Source organism: Drosophila yakuba, chromosome 2L (assembly GCF_016746365.2).
Source record: "Drosophila yakuba strain Tai18E2 chromosome 2L, Prin_Dyak_Tai18E2_2.1, whole genome shotgun sequence".
Taxonomy (NCBI): Eukaryota; Metazoa; Arthropoda; class Insecta; order Diptera; family Drosophilidae; genus Drosophila; species Drosophila yakuba.
The window spans coordinates 14542255-14564735 of NC_052527.2; the positions used below are offsets into that span (position 1 = coordinate 14542255).

At 45.8% G+C, this 22481-nt stretch overlaps 2 protein-coding genes across 5 annotated transcripts in view; both read left to right on the plus strand.

Moving 5' to 3' along the window:
* The window catches only part of LOC6528217 (laminin subunit alpha-1), a 65990-nt gene extending 49353 nt beyond the window's left edge, over window positions 1-16637 (plus strand). For 2 of the 4 annotated variants that reach the window (XM_015198406.2, XM_039370452.2), the window contains 12 exons: window positions 7913-9272; window positions 9353-9608; window positions 9670-10066; window positions 10128-11815; window positions 11905-12657; window positions 12718-13000; window positions 13059-13209; window positions 13268-13925; window positions 14822-15440; window positions 15498-15631; window positions 15690-15918; window positions 16003-16634. In XM_015198406.2, coding sequence (XP_015053892.1) covers window positions 7913-9272; window positions 9353-9608; window positions 9670-10066; window positions 10128-11815; window positions 11905-12657; window positions 12718-13000; window positions 13059-13209; window positions 13268-13925; window positions 14822-15440; window positions 15498-15631; window positions 15690-15918; window positions 16003-16157 — 6683 coding nt within the window. In that variant the 3' untranslated portion in view covers window positions 16158-16634. The other 2 variants (XM_002089243.4, XM_015198405.3) reach the window with 2 other exon arrangements.
* Window positions 16638-16794: 157 nt separating this feature from the next.
* LOC6528218 lies at window positions 16795-22338 on the plus strand. Its single transcript, XM_002089244.4, has 10 exons — window positions 16795-17116; window positions 17173-17510; window positions 17568-18672; window positions 18729-19477; window positions 19537-20340; window positions 20453-21072; window positions 21137-21291; window positions 21348-21555; window positions 21611-21718; window positions 21775-22338. Exons 1-10 carry the CDS (start codon window positions 16870-16872, stop codon window positions 22136-22138), a joined length of 4698 nt encoding a protein of 1565 aa, XP_002089280.1. The 5' UTR covers window positions 16795-16869; the 3' UTR covers window positions 22139-22338.
* The last annotated feature ends 143 nt before the right edge of the window (window positions 22339-22481 follow it).

A 22481-nucleotide genomic window follows, 5' to 3' on the forward strand; every position in this document is an offset into this window, starting at 1 on the left:
GATTGCACGCCTGATAGTATTTATTATTCAATTTTCGTTAAATCTGATTATGGAGAACTTGTTTCGCGGTTTTTGGTTGGCTCCTTGCCAACGGCTCAGCGTATCGAAAAATGCAGGCAAATTATTTTTCTGACGCTTAAATTAAGCATTAATTTTGCAACAGCAAGACTCTCATAAATATCTTGGCGAAAATGTTTATAAAGGTGTTGCAACAGCGGAAAATATACCCGAATTCGAGCTATTTAAGCTGGATTTATCGCTAAAAGGTAAAAGATATGTCTAATTAGTGAGCTATACAAATGGTGAAAATACAATAAATCAATTTCCAGAAACACGAGACGTAGGGCAGCTGCCTTTTGTGGTTTCTCGAACGGGAAATGAGGTTAATCAGAGAGAAAATTAAAAGGTGGCTTAGAAAATTTCACTATTCATGGGGCGCCTCTACTAAAAAATGTAGTTTACGAGTTCAAAAGTCTCGCTATTGCTCTCATACTTTGGCCCAAAGTCACGTTTTTCATATTTATTTTGCAATTTCCACAATTTCGATTTGGAAACAAGTCTTCCACAACGTGTGCCAGGTTGTCCGAGGTCAGTACCAACTCCAACTCCAAAAGCCCAGGCCCCAGCAACAAACGGAGAAATCCCCAGTATCAACACTCCTGCCTTGGCGCCTCTTCGGTCACTTTGATCTATGCACTTCAAATGATTTCGTTGACGTTGCCGTTGCCGTTGCCGTTTCAGTATCTGAATCTGAATCTATATCTGTCTGTCTGCGCCTTTGTTATTGTTTGTGCCGATGCGTAAACAACGAAGCGTCGGCTTAAATGATACGGCAACTTTTTCTCCCGTCTGAAGTTGGCACACAACATGTGCTGCTCTTGGGTTTGCTAAAATCAAGGGAAATGAAGACGAAACTAGGGGGAGAATCTTCGTATAAGGTGGTCAAAGGGGAATGGGTGATGGGAGTCTGAAACTCGAAGAAAGTTGCCGTCTGCGACAATCTTGAGAGGATCCATCAAAATGATTATTTATGCCTTTAACCTTTATCAATATATTACAGATTTAGTAAAGCCAGCTTACAACAATATTTTTATCTATTAAAATTTTTTACTTTAAACTAAAATCATTTTTGATTGTAAGCAATCACTTAATGTTAACATAGTAATCTAAAGACATTTTCCCCACCCTTACGAAATTTGACCCCAATCAGCTTTGGTTACCGCTCCTAATGGAATGAGGCAAATTTGTGCGCTTAATTAAGCAATTCCAATTAAAATCAAAGATATTTCACTTGGATTACGCCCACCGAGGCGGCAACACCCACAAACAGCAACGACATAAAAAAGGAGAACTGAAAACCACATGTGTATGACTCCCAATAGACTTGTGTACTTTCGCCTATCAAAAGCTAAACGCAGTCAAAAGTTTAGCGCACTCAAATTGCATTTCCTGTCACTTGGTCGAGATCGCTTGACTGCTCCTGCTCCTGCTCCTTCTCCGTCCCCATCTCCTCCCCCATTTCGGTCCTCCTGCCCGGAGCTCTGGATATGGGTGTGTTCACATCGCTGGGTCTCCGGATCTCCGATACACACGGCTCTTGGCTGGAGCTCTGGCTATGGCTATGGCTCTGGGTTGCCTGGCTGTCTGGGGCGGTTCGCATGGGTACATGGGTACATGGGACATGCAAAGTTACCTGTATGTCAGCCCCAGTATGTGGGAGTGTCCATGGGCGTGTGTGTTTCCACAGGCCAGCCAAACGGCATCAACTTCAACACCAACACCAAAACCGGCATTAAACTGAGGCCAGTTACTGTTACATGACACACGGTGTCAAAATATGAACAGTAATCCAAACGATACAAAATATATTTGCACAAACCGATTTCATACCCTTGCGAGAGATTGAGGTACCAACAATTAATGTTTTTGAGTCTATATACTAAATATGAATGTCGTTATTTGCAAAAAATCTTTCATCTCCCAAAAAAACAATTGCTGGCTGATATGTAAACAAATAATTAAATATTTTTATTGCTAAAATATGATAACCAGATTATGCGTTTTTTATATCAAACTGTTTCCTCTTGATTCAAATTACGACAAAAGTGACGTTTTTTTTTGGTACTGCAATAGGAATATCGATTATGGGGCTATTATATCTTTATACTCAAGGGAAATACTTTTATTTCGATATCGTAAGGCCATCGTTAATTTATCTTTAAAAGTTTTTATAACCCACAGGTGTTCAATGTTTAACATTTTGACATCAACACAATCTTTTTAATTACCGACTTTAACATAGGAGTATCCGCCCCTTCGAAAAACATGTAATCAAAAAATCGTATAGGCACATAAATGTGTTTTTTAGCTAATTGCAGTTGGATTTTAATTACAACTGGGCTGCACTTTCGGCCATTGTTAATAACCTTTTAAGGCACCCTGGTACGGAAGGCCTGTCGAACTTATCCTTATCTTTATTAGCGACATGTAATTCCCATTTTAAAGGCAGCAGCCATCAAATACTCAAGCCGCACTAAAAGTCCAGACTTTTTGGGAATCGTTTTTTGTGCGGCCAAATTGAAAATGCTGCTGGCCAAATGCTGCTGACCAAAAATAAAAATGGATAGCGTGCAAAATTCATTGAATGTACCTGGTTTTATTTCTGATCAGTCGCAGTCGTGTGTTGGAGGAGGCTAAGGGGCGGCAAATAGTTTTGTTAATTGAAATAAAATTCAATTTGACGTTTTTATGGCATGTGGAGATAGTTCGGCTAAATACGTGAGAAGCTGTTGGCGCAGATGCGAATTGCAAATCTGGAGTGTGAAAGTTGTTAGAAAGATGCAACCAGTCGTATCGGATTGGATTGAATCGACTCGAATCGAATCGCTTCCTTACGATTCATTTACGATGTGCGATTGAAAAACACCCCAGGAAATGTGGAAATCATATTCATTGGTGTTCAATCGTTTTTCTGTTATTTATTCATCGCTGCAGTTAAATCCGTGTGGCCTCGTATTTTAGTTTGGCCTACCGAACATTCGAATCTTATTCCTTTTTTATAGCTTATTTTAATTTTGGTTGACTCAGGCTTCCTGCATTTTTTTCGATCTTGCGGAGGTATCTAGGCAAGTGGCAAGTGGCCTCTAAATTTATATGCTCGCACATATTTAATCCCCATATGCAAGTTTGCTGATGGGGGCACAATTTTCCATGCCATAAACTTTGGTATTACCCACATGTGGATTTTTCTATGCTCACAGTTGGGATTTCGCAATCTACAATATGTAGAGGCGGTCGTCAATCCGAGACGCTGTGACCTTTGCCAATGCTTGTCAAACTATTCGCCACATGATGGATTGGAGTTACCGCAAATGAATGGCACATTAATTTGCGTTTAAATGTGCCAAAAATATTTCTCGCCATTTTCGGCATGTCATTGACTAATGAGCGAGCCGCCGAAAATATTGTAAATTGCAAACAGCGAAAAGAAAACGTTTTTGCAACTGCAGGAAACATAAATAACAAGTCCCAGACGAAATAGATTGCAATGGACTTTTTGCTATAGGCACAGCCACAGCAGCAATTGCTGGGATATGAAAAATATGAAAAACATTTTGCAAATGTCGCATTCGCATGGCTATGAAAACCGATCTGCATGCCAAATTTCAGGCGCACCCCAATGGAAGCACCTATTTGTGTTATATATTTATGTTTGAGTCGAGCGTTGGCTGCTTTTCATTGGAGTATTTTCCTACAACCTAAAAAACTCTAGAAAAATTATGCTAGGAAATATATAAATTTATTTAAAGAGCATTCTAGCCTCGACTTTCTTACCATTTTCATTTCTGTCTAAAGCTTTGTGCGTGCCAATTTATGCACATTATTTTTGAGTAAAAATTTCAAATCGCCTGTCGGCAGTTCATTTTAAGTGTCTTCGATTCGTAATGCTAGCAAATTATTTGCTTAAACACTTTGCAATCGTGTGATACAGGGAAATTTGTTTATTTTGTTTGTTTTTTTTACTCAGTCTGTTGAAAAAGAAAAAATAATTTTGTCCTACTATTTTGCTACTCAGGTTCATTTGAAAATTAAAAAAGGATGTTTAGAAAGACGTATTATACGTTTACAAGCTAAAGCAAAGATGGACTTTGTTTATTTGTAACTTTGATCTTTTCTAGTTTTTTCTTGTTTTCAAGTAATTCATAGCTAATTCTAAAAATTAAAATTTATTATCAATCTTCCGCTACTTTGATCTATATACAAATTTGCTCCAAATGTGTGCAAATCAATCTTAAATTGTTTGTATCCATCAAACTTCCGTTTCCGTTTGTTTGGCTAAACGATGGCTAATAGTCACACTGCCAGGCACAATAACCTTCAACACGACTTCCACATCTGGCCAACTCGATTCGCAATGAAGTCAACAAAGCCAACACGGCTCAGATATTTATAAATTGCATACGAGATCGGGCTAATGTGGCCACTTTAATAGGCGCCGCCACTTATCGGGCGCCGTTGATCCAAACACCAAGATCCAAACACCAAACACTCGGAAACCATTTATTATAGCAAACAAAATGCTATAATTAATTTTTTCTATTATTTTCCCAAAATCACCCCGTCATTACCGAGAAGGCGGTGGTGTAAGTGGGGGCCCAGAACGTGGCCAGTGAGGAGTCAAATGCAATTTCCTGGCCAACTTAATACTCGATTAATTTACGACCGGCACGAAAACAATTGAGCTGGCCATTTCGGGGAGGGACGATGATCCGAGCGGTTGGGATTGCGACTATTATGACGTGCCGGGCCGAGTTCGATCAAAGAAAGCATAAATAATGTCCCGACAGCCGGTCGGTCGAGGAGTAGAACTGGTTCAGCATTTTCTTGGTGGCCCGTACCGAAATTTATGCAAACGGGTTAATTAACTTCAGCAGAAAAAGAGGAGGAAACAACTAACGAAATTCGGAACGGCAGACTTTAGCCGGGTGGTCCTGGTCCTGGTCCTGCCCCAACCCACACTCCAATTACTCTCTCCTTCGCTTGAAAAGTGGGTCAACGGTGGGCGGCTAACAAGAAAAGCCAACTAACTGCGTTTATATCCATCATTTTCGACATTTTAAATGTCAATCTGTATGTGTCCGTGTGTATGGAGAGGTTGTTGGCAAGTCAGTTGGTCAGTGAGTCAATCACTCAATTGAATGCGACTCATTCACTCATTCATTCGTTCATTGATTCACTTATTTATGCAGACAGCCAACCAGCCAGCGTGTAGCCAACAGATTTTTATCGCAGCTGCCTACAGACGCTTAATTGCCTCTTGATTACTTGTGGAAATATCGAAATGCAATCGCCATAACACTCGTTTACTGATATGCGCTTGGGGTAAACTGAATTTTACAGTAATATCCTCAGAAACTATAGTATTTTAGTATTCGTATTCAATTAAACAAATATAAATTTAATAAATGTACATGCTAAGTTCAAATGCCCCTACATTTATTTTCCGCAATATACATGTCAAGTATAAAATATTTCCCGTTAAAAATTAATTTTTTGTGTTGATTTGAGATTTATGATAATTGATTGCCATCCATCGGTGCTTTTTTATTACTTTTCATTGCAAGCATGCATTGCGCATACGCAACGTTGTCCCAGAGTGCGGTGAGCGAACGCATAAATCATTTAATCAATATTTTGTCGTGTCGAGCGTAACATAAGGTATGTTGCCCACAAAACACGTGCTCCAAATCGAAGCTCAGCAAGTGAGCTTACGGCTCTAACATTTTTCTGCAATTGGTCAAGTCTTTTTATTTTTGATAGTGCTCAAATCTAAGAGATTTTGCAATTAAACTGTCAATGCATTGATACTTTTAGAATTATTAGTATTTGATTGTTAATTTATTGCATTGCATTTGATTTGTGATCGCTTTGACTGACCAGACACCAAACAGTTTGCTTATTGGTAGTCGCATTGTGTATACGCCATGTTGTGCAGTGAGAATGACAAACCCCAAGGCCACTACAGAAGTGAGACTAATGACAGTACTCTGATTTGATAGTTAGCAGATTAGATTGTAAAACGTAAGGAGGTGTATGCTCTCGACCATCCGTCAATTTTTCATGCCATTCCTGCAGACAAGGCAAATGACAATCTATCAATCTCAAATTATGCCGCCCAAGCCAATATGAACTGGAAGCCTAAAATTTTACGCACATTTAAGCTGAAAACCGTTAAACGAACGGAAGTGCTCTTAAGACGGCCCACACAAGAAATCTCTGACCATCGGACAAGTCTAGCGGTCGGCAGCCAGCAAATGACGATAAATCTGAGGGGAAAACAAAACAAAGAGACAGAAAACAGAAACAGAAAACAAACAAAACGTGCTCATTAATAAAAAATCAAGAAAACAAAATTGTCAATAAAGCCAAAGGCCCGAGAGACTAACAACCGACCAGAAGAAACATACTCAAGACCCACGCAATAAATCTCCAGTGGGTGTGCAAGTGACTCTCAAACTGTTGTGGCATGACAAACGCATTTTCAACTAAAGCACCAAACATCAAGCAAAAAACGATCGAGGAGCAGGCGAAGAGTCGTGATTCCCATTGTAAACTTTAATGACATCATTTGCCCAGGCGAAACATCTGAATGGAGTCAGTTGATTGAACTTTTTATTGGTGGCACCGTCTGAAGGAGTCGCCTATAGTCGCAGTCGTAGGCCTTTCTCTCGCCACTCATTTCATTCATGAAAATGCAAATCCCCCCAACGAACGATGCCAAGCACTTGACAGCTGCACTATAGTCAGTCTTGAGTCTTCAAGTCCCAGCCATATGCCAAGTGCCTTAAGGCGCAGCTTCCTTCTCCTCCTCTTGAATATTCCTCGAAGCAGCTCCAGAGTGGATCTACTATCACCTATCCTATCGTGTCGCGTGCTAAGCTTGTTCATATTTTCCCTGTTACTTTGGAATACCCTACGATTGGGCCAAAGTCAGCTTGCTTCAACTGATTGAATGAGGTTTCGAAACGAAAAGCATTTTCTTACAGCATTTACCAAACATCCAAAAGTGTATAATCCTCCTACCGTCTTATGCATTTAAGCTTATTAGCCATTTTTAAGCAAGATAGACATATAGAGCACTAAATCTTCGTCTGAATGCGCAAACTCTCTTCTAATTTTGCATGCACTTTTTGCCAATATTTTAGAGGTGTTTTTTTTATAGAGCGTGCAATCAAATTGAAAAGTGTTTTTGCGTTGGTTTTACCGGATTTATGAATGAATTTATTTTCGTATATAGTATACCTCATGCCTGTCCACATACTCGTACTCATGAGCTTGGCAGACTTGTCTGGCTTGTTCCGACTTCATCGTCGTCGTCTCCCACAGCTTTTTTTCGGGGTCCAACGTCCGCTGGTCCGTCGTCGCATTTGTCGTTTGTCGCCGGAATAGGAGACTGAATGCAAATGTGGGCGGACTTTGGGGCGCTGCCTACGCGCAACCCACAAACCCACCAACTGGCTAGCGGGTCTGGTGGGTCTAGTGCATACAGTGGATATAGTGGGTCTGCCGCACCACTTGGTGGCTGTTAAGGTGCAGTTAGTTGGCTGCCACTGACAGTGACGTAGTTGTTGCCCAGTAACCCAAGACGGGGAAAGCGCATAGGAACGGGATTGATTGTTAGACTCTAGCCAGGCATTGATTCATTGATTAAGTCGCATTTCATTTATAACTTCGTTAAAATAAAAATGTTATTAATATAATTTAATAAAAATATCCTGAGCTATCTCTAGTTCGTGTGAGAATATCTACCATTTATTGCCAGCATATAGTAAAGATTATTATTAAATATAAATATATATTTAGAAATACTTCAGTTCAGTTCTATATCTCAACACCTTCCTTTCCTTTACAGAATGCCACTGCAGCAGTGTGGGATCCCTGTCATCGGATTGTGATAAGCGAACTGGACAATGTGCTTGTCTGGCCAACGTCACCGGAAGGAGGTGCGACAAGTGTCGTCCGGGTCACTGGAACCTCACTGCGGGCGAGGGATGCCGGGACTGCCGCTGCGATCCCCATGGTTCCCGAGGCCACGAGTGCAACCCGTGGACGGGGCAGTGCGACTGTAAGATCGGGGTTGGAGGTCAGCACTGCAACGAGTGCACGGAGGGATTCTTTGGCTTCACCACCGAGGGATGTCAGCGCTGCTCGGCCTGCAGGTCGGAGGGTCAGGTGTGTGACCCGCACAATGGACGCTGCATCTGCCCCAAGTTCACCCGTGGCTTGGCATGTGGACAGTGTGTGCCGGGCACCTGGGGCTGGCAGGCTCGCCTGGGTTGCCGGGAATGCGATTGCGATCACATTGGCTCCATTGGTCAGCAGTGCAACACCAGCGATGGACAATGCCAGTGCCGTGAGGGATACTCGGGCAGGAAGTGCGACACCTGCGCTGTCGGGTATTTCGGCTATCCGGAGTGCCGGCGATGCGGCTGCGACCCGGAGGGTTCCTTCACCCAGGCGGATGGCTCAATAGCTTGCGACTCGAATGGCCAGTGCCCGTGCAAGTCCCTCGTGGTGGGTCTGAAATGCGACACCTGCATGCAAAGCACGTTCGGATTGTCCGCCCTCAATCCCGAAGGATGCACCCGATGCTTCTGCTTCGGGAGATCCGGGGAGTGCGAGCAGAGCGACTTGTCCTGGGGTCACATCCGTATGGCGGAGTCCAGAAATCTCAGCGTCCAGCAAATAAGACCGCAGGCGGTGCCCAGCTCGGACTACGAGTACATTGTTGTGGTTCAGATGGAGGGCAGCAGTTTCCATCGCGAGGACGCCGAGATTCAGCGCATGAATGATCTGAGCTTGGTGCCCAAATCCACGGGAAATGTCTCCATCGGCGCATATGGCCAGTTTTATCATCCGCTCTACTTCCAACTGCCTCCACAGTTCTACGGAGATCGAACAAGCAGCTATGGTGGCTTCCTGTACTTCACCCTGATCACCGAGGGCGCCCACAAGCCCTTGGAGCGCAATATTTTGGGTCAGTATCCATTGGTTCAGTTGCACGCACACTCCAAGTTGCTACTGGACTTTTACGAGTACGAAGAGTTCGAGTACTCCTTGAACGTGACCCATCGGGTACCGCTGCATGAGTCCTTCTGGAAGTACCACCACACCAGCCAGGCAGTGGATCGCAATACTCTAATGGCCGCCCTGCAAAACATTCGGCACATCTTCATTCGAGCCTTTGCCTTTGCCGATTTCCAGGAAGTTGTGTAAGTCATTAGTAAATCCAATAAATCACTTAATCAGGTTAGTTCCAACTATATATAATTTTGTATTGATTGCTTTACAGCCTGCAGAATGTACACATGGATGCGGCCATCTATATCAAGGGATCTACCAATCTAATAGCCAAAGGAGTCGAGCGATGTAGGTGTCCCAAACGCTTTGATGGACTTTCATGCCAGGATCCGGGCAGATCCTTCTACCGTTGGCGTAATACCACCGTTGTGGAGAGTGTGTTCATTGAGGATCTGATAGGAAGAGCAGCTCCCTGTCATTGTAATGGCCGTAGCAGCGATTGTGACCGGGAAACTGGAGTCTGTCAGGTAAATACAACTATTATTATTCCATTAAATTCCATTAAATTCTAAATTCGACTTTCCGTAGAACTGTCGAGGTAACACTGGCGGGGATCACTGCCACCAATGTGCTGAGGGGTTCTACGGTGATCCCAACTCTCCGCACGGATGTCAGGCTTGTCCGTGCCCGGAAACCAATAGGAACTTTGCCCGAGGCTGCAATGTCTGGGACGGCGAAGTTAGCTGTGTTTGCAAGCCGGGTTACACGGGACGATTGTGTGAGCGATGCCAAGCCGGTTATTTCGGAGATCCTATGAGACATCCCAACACTACTTGCCAGCCGTGCAACTGCCATCCGGATGGAGTCCGAACCGAAGGCTGCGATATAGAGACTGGTAGATGCTACTGCCGAGAAGGAGTCACTGGACTTAAGTGCGACAAGTGTCAGGCGGAACGCCATTATCTAGTGGACAACGGCTGCAGAAGTAAGTTAATGTTTCTATGTATTCCTATTCATACAATTCTTACTTTATAAATCCTTGATAGTCTGCGACAACTGCACTCTTCTGCTCCTGGATTACGTGGAACTGGTGGGCCACAAGCTTCGTCGTGGAATGCACAACATGGATTTGACGGGCATTCCGGCGCCATATCGCAAATTGTCAGAGTACGAAAGCGCCTATGGCGAATGGAATGCGCGCCACTGGGACTTTAGCCAGACCAAACGACGTCTGCAGGACTACGACTCTGCTGACATCCTAAAGCTGGAGGCTCACGCTGAAAATTTGAAGTTCCAATCCCGCAAAGCAGTGGCCACCATTGGAAAACGGGAGTTTGCCATCAAATCTATGCGGGAGGATGCTGTGATCCAGCAGCACAGTGTCGGCTTACTCCGTTCGGAGATTCTTCAAACCCTTTCCGACTTACATGGCTATGGAAAGAGTGCCCATTACCTAAGCTTGCCCACTGCCCTGAAGCAGGCCCGTTTCTACCTGCAGGCCATCCGGGAGCACGACCATATGGTTCAGGAAATCCGCAGCACCAGCGACTGTGCATGGAAGCACTTTTATGCCATGGGAAATGCGTCGGATGCGTCCTTCGACGAGAGTGGCCGCCTGGAGATGCTCTGGCGGGACTTGAATCAGACCAACCATCGGGTGGTAGACATGCGGCTGCAGTTGGATCGCGTCCAGGAAGTGGAGAACGAAGTGGAGGACGTTCTGGAACATGTACGCAATTTGAGCTTCCATGTGGGGGAATCCCATCAGGAACTGAATGACCTCAAACAGCGCATTTCCGACCACCTCGATCCGGGCTACCTAGAGCAGGGCGAGGGCTTGCTGAGGCTGACAGTCCAGCGGCAAATACTGCTCAATGGGCATCTCAACCAACTGGATGGCTATCGTGTACTACTGAATACCACGTTGGGCGTGAAATCTGAACAGCAGCGGGAGGTGCGCAAGCACTGGCTTCCCAAGGCGGAGAGACACGCCAGTCACCTGCTGGCGCGATCCAATGACTACGCCCGCCAGTTTCAACCGACCAGAAATGGAGCTCGCATAGCCATGCTGGCCAGTTCTGCCCACAGTAATATTACCAAGGCCATCAACGATGCGCGGCTAGCTTCAGTCCTGGCCAAGGAACGGGTTTACGAGGCGCAGAGGACACTCTACCCCACTGATGGCAGCTCCATGATCGAGCGGGCCAAGCACTCGCTGCACAGATCAAAGCAACTCCAGCAGGAAGCCCTCAAACAGATGCACAAATCCAACGTGCTGAAGGACAAACTGCATCGCCAGGAGCAGCAGGTGGAGGGCATCAAGGCGACGATTTACGACTCCGGACTGCGCACAAACAACATATCCGGGCAACTGCAGGGCCTTTCGGAGAGTTCAGCTCGTCGTCAAGCGAAGGAGAGCCTCGAATTGGCTGATAGAACTGGAGAACAAATGCGTGCCGAGCTGCGACTGGCCAAGGATATGCAGAAGTCCATCCAAAACATGCGGCATTCGTTTTCCAATTTGGAACCCGACTGGGAAATCAAACTGGGAATGGCCCAGGAGAACATATCCCTAACCCAGACCAACTTGCGGCTGGCCAATGTCTCCTTGAGTTACCTGGAGCAGCAGGCCGAGAAGGAGCAACAGATGTTCGAGGTGTGGAACAACAGCATGGCCGAGCAGCTGCAGCAGCTCCGGGATCAGATTGCCAAGGCCAGGCATGCTGCGGAAGCGGTAAGTAGATGATACTTTATATATTGCAATTAATTAAATCAAAAATACTTCATATATTACAACTATTTAAATCAAAAATACATGTTCAGATCGATGTCTCCTTGGAATCGCTGGGTCCCAAGTGCATTCGATCCTATCTGCCAGCCTCGTACGGCTTGAGTACCTCGAACAAGCTCCGAATGAGCTTTGCCCTATCCAATCACCTCGAGAGCTCGCCGCTGATTCATCTGGCCAGCAGCGAGGGACGTCACATCACCCTGGAGCTCCACAAACGTCGTGTGCGTTTAGTATGGAATCTGGGAGGCACCACCGCCACCGTAACGCATCCCATGGTGGTGCAGACACGTGACCCCAAGTACGACGATGCCTGGTACCATGTGGAGGCCAATAGGACACTTAATCTGGGCAGTTTGGTAGTGCGTCGGATGAACAACTATGGCGAGCTAACTCCGCCTAACCCGGTTACCATAACCGGATCCACGGATACGGAACACACACGTTTCTATCAGTCTCGAAGCGATCGCATTTCGCTGGGCGGCTTTGCATCAAAGGATTTGCAATTCACACCGGGACTCAATGTGGTGGTGCACCAGGTGGAGGTGGACAACAAGCCGCTGGGTCTGTGGAACTTCGTGACCAGCGAGGGCAGCTGCGGAGGATCAATGGTTGGCGCTAAGGAGTCTTCGGCCTCGTCCACCGCTCGCCACTTCAATGGATTGGGCTATGCCCAGTTGATGAAGACCCGGCCGCGACCCACTCGCAAAAACCTGTTCTCCGTGCAGATGACTTTCCGCACCCTAGACGAAAATGCCTTGCTCTTCTTAGCGGTTGATGACAAGAACGTAAGTAAAATTAAGATTAAATCTCTTTTTTAACGACACAATTATAAATGTATATTGCAGAACCGCTCGGTGTCGGTGACTTTGAGCCGGGGTAGGATCATGTTCCGCATCGACTATGGCGACGAGTCCAAGCTGGAGATCAACACAACCAAGAAGTACAATGTGGGCCAGTGGATCAAGATAGAGGCTGCTCGAGAGTTCTCTGCCAAAAGAAGCACTGAAAACGGTATGCTCCGCGTAAACAACGATCGCCCCATTTCCGGAGCACCCACACTACCCGTAAACATTCACTTGCTACCGGATCTTTCCAAGGCTGTGTATTATCTGGGCGGTGTGCCACCAGGTAAGAAGCTTATTGATTAATATAATGATTTAAGACCTAACCTGAATTGCCATAATAGGTTTCACTTCGGGAACCTCTAAGGCGCCTGGAGCTGATAATCCCTTCCTGGGATGTATGAAGGATGTCCAGGTGAATGGCGAGACCTACGATCCTCTGGAGAGCTCTAGCTACTACGGTGTGGAGCCTTCCTGCAAGGACATGATTACCAAGTATGTATTGAAACTATCTTCCAAGGAAATCATTTTCTAAGAACTAAATCCTTAACAGGGCTGGTTTCTCCGGCAATGGTTACTTGGAGCTGCCCTCGCAGTCACTTCGCAAGCGCTCCAATACCGCTTTGGTGTTCCGCACCCTTCAGCCCGATTGTCTGCTGCTCCTCGCCGCCTATCCGCCTGAGATCCTGGGCGACTACGATGCTAAGGACATCAAGGGCAACTTCTCCATTAGCCTGGTGGATGGCCAATTGCATGTTTGGGTCAACTCTGGTCGCAGCTTCATCAAGATGTCCTCGAACTCCAGTCAAATGAACGATGGCGAGTTTCACGTGGTACATTTGATCAAGACCGGTCGCAAACTTGAGCTGATGGTGGACGATGAGCTGCAAGAGATCCGCAACCTAAACGGCAGTCCCACGGTCGTCAGCCTGCCAAGGGATGCAGGTGGCTTGTACATCGGTGGGGCACCACCGCACGAGAGTTATACGCCATTGGCGCCGACTTTTGTAAATCTGGAAGGAGCCATTCGGGATGTGGTGTTCAACAACCGGACCATTAACTTTAACGATGCCCTGACCTTTGCCAACGTCCAGATCGGGCGAAACGGTCCACTGATGGGCAGTCTCAAAGGAGGACTGTACGATGTCCTGCTGAAAACCGAACCCATGATTGGAAAGAGTTTTACAGCCTCGCCCGAGGGCTGCAAGCGGGTAAGTGGCTAAAGTTCCTCGTAATTTCTGGGATTGGTTTGGAGGGGGTTGAAGATTTCAATGGGTGCTGTCCATTTTCTGCATGTACATATGTGGCTACCTAACTCTGTTAAAATCATACGTTTCTCTTTGTTTTTATAGGATTTTAGTTGCTAAGCAATTATGTCAAAAGCGGTCACGCTAAACGCTTCAAGCGCTGCGCCTTAAGAAAGATCATTTGTATACTAATTTCGCCTAAAACAAAAAACAAACGCTAACCAAACAAGCTACTCTATGTGGTCTACATGTGGATTAATATAACCAACCATCATCAAAGATATAACCTCAGTTCTTGCATAAAAGGCATTGGGAAAGTGGGCCCATGAGAACATTGCAAAGTGAAATGCGTTTGAGCATATTTCACTCTCATGGGCAGACTGATTTAGCTTTAAGCTAGGGCATCTTGGTCCTCAGATAACCGAAACCTAATGAGAGGGATCTTCTTAGTTATTAATTATCTTTATAAACACTTTTGCAATTTTGTACATATTTCATGCGACTTTTATTACTATTTCATAAGCTTCAACGCTCAAATTAGCCTGTAAGATTCACCATACTCATATATCATACACATCACTCATCAACGCTTTGTGTACGTTTTTGCTTCATGAATGTATCATACAATTAACATTTGCCTACTGCAACATGGACATTTAATTGTTATCACATTTACCTAAATAAAAAACATTTTTATAACAAAAACCAATACGATATCATGGCAAAGTTTTTATTTTCTAATTCAAAATCGCTGAGATCGCTACGCAAAAGCTCAGAAACTAACACAAAGTCGTCGGGGTGAGTTGAGTTCCAAGAAAAGGTACGATAGTCCTGGTCATAATGTGATTGCTCTCTTGCAGATCGGCAGCTATTCCTACGAGCCGAATGCATTCAAGTTCGGAGACGATATCTATAGCTATTCCCAGCTGAAGCTACCGGAGCGTCACTTCTGGCAGCGCAACTTCCATCTCAGCTTCGACTTCCGCTCCTTCTACCCCAATGGAATGCTCTACTTGTCGCCGGGCAGCAAGGAGAAACCCAAGCACTATGTCGCCCTCGTCCTCAAGGATGGACAGCTGGTCCTGGTGGTGCGAGGTCGTCGGCGAGAGGAGCTCCAGTTGACCGCCAAGTTGAACGATGGCGAGTGGCACCGGGTGACGGTTAGCTGCCACGATCGTAAGGTCACCATGTCCGTGGAAATAGGACGTACAGATCAAAAGACCTCCGCCCAGATGAAGCTGCCCAAGAAGATCGGCGCCTCTCAGTTGCTGCTGGTGGGTGGACTGCCCCAGTCCCCAGTCAAGGTCTCCTCCGATCTCTACGTCCGTCTGGAGCCATTCAAGGGTTGCCTGCGCCGGGTGAGCATCAACAACAACACCCAGGATCTGGCCCGACCCGGCAAACACTCGAACGTGGGCCAGTGCTTCCCCACGGTGGAGAGAGGCAGTTACTTCCCCGGCGATGCCTATGCCATTTACAGTGAGTTCGTACCAGGTCTGTTTTGATATTCAACTAACCTTTGTTCTCCTGCCGCAGAGAAAAACTTTAATGTGGGCAAGTACCTCGATCTGGAAACGGAATTTAGGACCTCGGAGCTGTCGGGCATCCTGCTGAGTGTCTCTGATCCGAATGGATTCCCAGCGCTGTCACTAGAGCTGCATAATGGCAATGTAAGCTAAGCTCGACTTATTTTCCAAAGCTAAATTTGAACTAAATACTCTCTTGCAGATAATATTCTCCTGCGATCCTGGAAATGGAGTGCCCATGCGTGTGGAGTCATCACTGCCCACCAAATATGCGCTGTGTGACAACAAATGGCATAATATTTCAGCCCTCTACGACGGCGAGCAGATGGTCCTGCGCATCGATCAACTGCCAGCCGTGGTCAGTATGGGAAATCAGGGTAGCGCCGGAAAAGTGCAAACCCGCTCCCCACTTTACATAGGCGGTCTGCCAGGTAGGTAGAACAAACGTGGATAAATAACTCCCTTATCAAATGGATCTTATTTCTTAAACCCTGTTCTCAACTTTTTCCCTGCAGAGAATGCTCCCAGCGGGTCACTGATATCGCGGGAGAACTTCAAGGGCTGCATCCGGCACGTGTCCATTCGGAACGAGAGACGCGACTGGATCGAGATGGAGGACCTGAGGAACGTGCTGCTCAGCGAGTGCCTCGTGTCCAGCGATGAGAGCTGAAGATCGGTGTCCGAGTTCCGGACAGCTTTCCGGGCGCTTCTGGTTCCTGTTGACGCCACACCAAAACTTTTTCCAAATGTATTGTGATCAATAACGAGTTTAGAGCCAACTATTTATAGCCCTTCACTGCCATATAAGCTAGGTTACTCTAGGGTTAGCTTTCAATGTTTATATTACTACGTACAACTTTTATTGCCAGTGACTGCATTTTGTACTTTGCAATCTAATGCATAATTTATTTTCCTATTTATCATTTATATTATTTTTTCCATTATTTATTTTATGTTTTAAAAGAGGCTTTAGGTTTGTATATCATTTGGCATACGACTTATCAAAAATTGTGTTTTCGAATCTCCAGTTTGTACAGTGCGCAACGAAATTGACTTAAGTAGCTATAACCTTCATTATTTTCATTTGTAAATAGAACTGCCATTTAGTTTGTATTTATTGTAGCACCTATGCAATATTTATGTAATATTTCCAGCCGAATAAACATAATAAAAACCTATTATTTAAATTAATCCCATGGAAAAAAGTATTTCATTTATATTCATATACAAACAACTTTTACCAACTTATGAACAGAATACTTCGCGATTCTGTATTTAGAATGTACTTTTGAATTTATTCTGGGAGTTAGCTTTCACCAGCTGGATCACAAGTTCGTAAACTCTCCATTCAGCCATTACTTACATATTTTTTAACCCACACGATGAGCATTAACAAATCCACGCGGGGCAGCCGCAGGACTCGAAGATCCCTACTTTCGGGTAGTGATCTCATTGGCCCCTATATCTACTGCGTCAACTTCTATGATAATGGATTGAGTGCGGTGCGGGATGAGTTCGTAAAGCGGGTCCAAAGCGGCTCACGACGGGCCATGTTCGTCATCGACTTCGATAAGGAAGTTGAGGAAGCCACTCATCAGTTTCAGCGGAAGTCGAGGGTCAAAAAAGCTGGTGAGTTGTATTGCATACAACTATTCGGGGAAGGTTTTCAAAATGTTGGTTTCCAGGATCTCTGGACACGAAGTCCTTAGATCCATTGGCCATTGTCCTGCAATGCATTCAGAACTGTGTGGAAGAGTTTGACAGAATAACGAAGAAGATCGAGTCCGAGGCGAATTTCGACCTGTACGCCTACTGGCAACGAAATATCCCTGCCCAGCTCAAGAACCTATTGGCACCCAAGAAAAAGGGTGCGCCGGATACCAAACGCGACCTAAATACAGCCAGATCCAAAACGGGCAAGACGTCCAGCGACAAGGTGCGTCTGGAGAAGATCAAGTGCTCGTCCGTTACGGCCAAGGAGCACCACAAGGTCGGCAAGGGACTGCCGGTGTCCAAGCGGGAAGTATGATTCATCAACTGTATATTGAGGGTATAGCATATGTACCTTTCTGACTTTCAGTACATTCGCGACAATCCGACGTTCACGAAAATGCTGATCCTGATCGTGGGGCAAATGGACAACGAATTCTACAAGATGCTCCTGGACTACGAACAGCCGCTGCGTGCTATTATTCACTTTATGCCGGAGGAGAGTGCTTACGATCTCTTAGTGCCTCGACCTCGACGGGAACAGAGGCTCCAGGAAGTGTTGGCTGACATCCAAAAAGACATCCACTCGCTGCGAAAAAGGAATCCCACGAAACCGGTCGGCATCTTTCAGCAGCAGCTTCCCCAGATGTCCGCTTGTATGGCAGCGAAATTCACGTGCGATATCTTCGATCAGCTGAGTTGGTACATGTACGACGTGGAAACCCTGCGGGAGTGGTACCGATCGTACTACGTGGAGCCGTACAAGGAGACAAATGTGAAAATGGATCCCTCGATGTCGTTGGTGGAAGCATTCCACGTTGTTGAGTCGCTAAGCATTCAGGGGCACTATCTTAAGACCCAGATGCCGGCTTCCCGGGACGACAGTGGCACCGTTTACCTATATCTGGAGTCGCTAATGAGCACGTTTGGCAGTCCCAAGGACCTGATGACCGAAACGGACGTACTGCTGCTTGCAAATCCCACGCCTTCGGTTCAAACTCGAGTGCTGGACAAGGTAAAGGTGTACGCCAACTCGTTTAAGAGCATCATAAAGCTGCACAAAAACGAACGCATTTTTGTGGAGGAGGCCAATGCATTGATGTCGAACCTGATATCTTATATGGATCAGTCCCTGATGTCCAACGTCTATCACGGCTGTCTGGAGTACAATCTTCTGCGACGGTACTTCACATCCGGTTATATCAATAACTCGCTGAACTGCCAGCCGTACAATGGCGATGTGGAACCGATCTATCTGCCCAAGTTTGCCGAACTCTATCTCACGAATGACTCGGTGATGCAACGCATAATCGAGCTGGTCAAGGACTACGATGACTTCAGCCTGATAGAGGTGCAGCCCAATGTCCATCTCTACACCTTCCGACGGGCACTGAACGAGGTTTTCGAGCAGGAAAATCAAACTGTTATCCCAACACGGCTCTGCTTCAGGGATTTCACACTGTACGAAATGGAGAGTAAGTATTAGTTAGTGGATTAAAAGGCGAGTATATACATCATTCTTAATTTGTAGATTTCCTCAAAGACTTGGTCACTCCACAAAAGTTCAACGAGGTGACTGAAGGTTATTTGTCACGAGTGACTGAGAGCAATGACAATGTTTTGAGCCAAGATCCCTTCATAGTCAGGTGCAACGAGGAGAACGATGGAGTATTTGTCGATCCCAAAGTGTTTGTCCGGCGAAAATCGATCAAGGAGCAGCTGGCCAAGAAAAGGGAAAAAGAAAGAAAGGATCAGGAGGAATCGAAGGCTGCGAGCCGAAAGGTATCAGTAGCTCAAGAAGGTGTATTGTCAAGTAGAATCGCGAGACAGTCTCAGGCGCGTGGAACGGTGGCTTCCATATTGCAGCCAAAGGACTCAACTGTCGACTCCAAGCACGGGTTTTTTGTGGGACTCGGGCGGAACCATCCCTTGCTGGAGGGGTATAATCTTGATGACACCCGACATACCATCAAGTCCAAGACCTCGAAGTATTTCTTTGAAGAGGGAAGAATCGTGCTGTATGAGGAGAGGTGGAACTTTCGCCAGATGAACAAGTGTCTTGCCCTCGAGATTGGTGGCCAGGAGGTACATTTCCGAAGTGCCGACGAACCGGTGGGAGTCACTGCCACCGATTCCAGTGTGCGGATCGTTTCAAAGAACGGCATAAGCCTGCGGGTGTTGGCCAAGCAGACCGAGTGTGCCAAGGCAGTCCTGAACTTTCCCAATGGCCTGAGCACCCACTGCCACGACACCCACACGGAACACGTGTGGCAATATCAGGTAAGGTGGTTATAAGTTGGGCAGGTCCTGGAGATACTTACTACTGTTCCAAACGCCAGGAGAACGAGCTGGACGAGAGTCGCCGCGTGTGCACACCTTATGGCTGTGTGATCGTATTTTACCAGAGCACGGATACCATTGTGATTATGCGGTATAATGGTGAGGTGTACCAGCTGTTCAGCTTCACGGAGGCCGACAACGAGGAGGAGGAGGACCTTAACTCGGAGTTTATAAATGCCTGCTCCACGCAGTCCACCTACTCCACTTACCAGCCCCTCCCCAAAACGCGGAAAAAGCAGAGGAGCTGCGAGGATTCGATCAAGAAGAACTCCACCAATCGCAGTGTGGGTGGGTTGGACTCCATCATACGTCCATCGATGTTCAGTGTTGACTCCAAGAAGAGTCAGAACTCCAAAAAATCCATTGGCGGTAAGCGAAAGAGCGAGCTGCTTAAGATCCAACAGGCTGCAGCTTTGTTCGAAAGCATCAAGTTCGAGTTAACCTATCTCAATTTCATCATGGCACTCTACAAGCTGAGCTATCGACACCTCAAGCTGACCACGTCGCTGGGTAGCGTGGTTCATGTCCAACACGATGGGAAGATCTGGTGCGGGAAACCCTTCCGGAACACCGAGTGGCACGACTATTACGCCAACGAGGCGTATTCGATGCGAGACGATGGTGTCAAGATGGTCTGGGCGGTGGGAGAGCTGCGGTGCTACCACAACGACGGCACCGTGATCACTTCCGGAACCACCGAGGGCTGGGATTCCGGCATGGATGTCGACGAATTCGACTTGGAAATCAGTTCGAGCAGCTCACATGTCAATGTAGAAACTGGGTTAAGCGACATATTACGAAAGGTATGGTATATCCTTAAAATCATATCGTTTTTGTCCATCATCCAAGTCCATTTTATTCTTCCCTAACCTCTCCTGGCACTGAAATCACCTAAACTATTGATTTATTTGACAGGAGACCATTTTTATCAATGACCCGGAAGGCTTGCCATTTAAGGATGTCAGTTTAAGTATTTCACAAGCTGCAGTTTCCCAAGAAAGCAGCATAAGAAGCAAAGATATCTTGTCCAAAAGTGATGTCCTGCCGGACGAGGAGGAGGGAGAGATCAACCTGGAGAAAAGCTACATAACCTTCGTTCCAAACAGTTACTTCATTGCCCACAAAGTCTATGCCGGTATCCACTTCACGTTCAGCCACATCACACAAGTGGATCTAAACTTGGACACCACGATCTTCACCTGCGACAACCTGAAAGTTCGTGTCTTCAGAACTCCCCTGGCAGCAGATGTGCAGTATTTTGAGCCCGTTGAAGTTCCCTCATCTAAGGCCGATCCGGATGAGTGGACAAAAGCTGAAGTTCGCCCTTCATCTAAAAGTCCGGGACTGGATCAATCTTCCGAAGAAACACCCTCCAGTGAGGATCAATCGGCGGAAGACTTAAATGTCGAAGTCGCCTGCGTGGAGGTCGAGTGCAGCAACCTGGCATTAGTTTTATTTGGGGATCGGGTCACCATACAGACTCACCTGCGCAAGTTTGGATGTGACGAGAACGCAAAGTGTGACTTGCAAGTGCAGTAAGTGAATTCCATTTATTTTATTAATTACGTTTGTTATTATACTTGCTCTTCATAATGCAAGTGACGACATCGAGCTGAAAGTGAACTTTGCCGAGAGCCTATTGACCACTTTTCGGAAATGGGTGGACGAACTAACCAGTTTTATCAATTGTTTCTGCCCCAAGAGGCGCACCTTGTACTTCCTGGAAACCCAGAACAGATCCTGCCAAAGGAAAGGTAGTCTATACCTCAGATAACACTCACATTTATTACTATTTTGATGATTTTCCTAGGGTTTGAGTTGCGTAAATCGGTGCCGCCTCTCGGAAAATATAACTTCTGTGCTGGCAACTACTTCATCGATGTGAACGAGCTGACTTCTGTAAATAGCCAAATGCAAAACCGGTACGACTGGTTCGACAGGGATATGAAAAAGTTTCCGCGCTTTCAAACTCGCAAGGAGGCACCGAAACCCGAGTTTCCAATGGTTCTGAATTCCAGGTATTACCAAACTTTCTAAACACATCTGACTTATTTAGTCACGCTTATTCCTTAGGATTTATGTGGAAATTCCTGCACAACTGGCCAACACGGATCGGATACACCAGTTCGTGTCTGAATTTGATTCGATCAAGTTTCGAAAGCAGCGACATCGCTTTAATGAGTGAGTTGTGTTCCTTGTAGTTCCTTATAGATGTTAAAAAACACTTTATTTTTCAGGGCTATTCTGTTCCATCTTTATCCGCGACTGCGGCACTTGGTTCAGCAGGAGATAAGCAGGCGCAGTTGGAAGAATCGCCATGAAGAGAGACGGCGGCGCACGTTTATAGAACAACAGCGTTATAGCCTTTATATGGCCATGCTGAAGCACAAGGTGTATCCCAACTACTTCCAGTTCAAGGACCAGTTCAACTCGCATGTCCGCAACATCGAGTTCTTCCAGTTCATGACATCCAAGTGCAACGAGAAGACGTATCCCGATGAGATTGTCACCGATCCCCCCGAGGAGCCAAGTCCACCGAGCAAGCCCAAGTTAAAGAAAAACAAATGTGTCTGTCCCAAGTACATTAGATCTTTAGATTAGACGCCTTTTGTACCGAATTAAAGTAGTATTGAAGATTTTAAGCTAGAGGCTCAACATTCTGAAGCTCTAATAAATTTTCCGAACTTCAAATATAGCAGGGCAGCAAAGTTATTTCAGATATTTGTCATTCTGCATGCTTGTAATAAAATCTAATACATTTCTGCTTGTTTTCTAAACATTAAAGTATATAAGTAGACAAATATCCTGATTTGAAGTTTCTCACCACCAATTCAAAGTTGGCGCCCGAGTTTCTTTTTCCCCACGTTATCGATTGGCGCTGCCCCCACTTTTATCGTTTGGCATTTTAGTGCCGTGCCCAGTCGGTCATACCGATAGGCTCAGA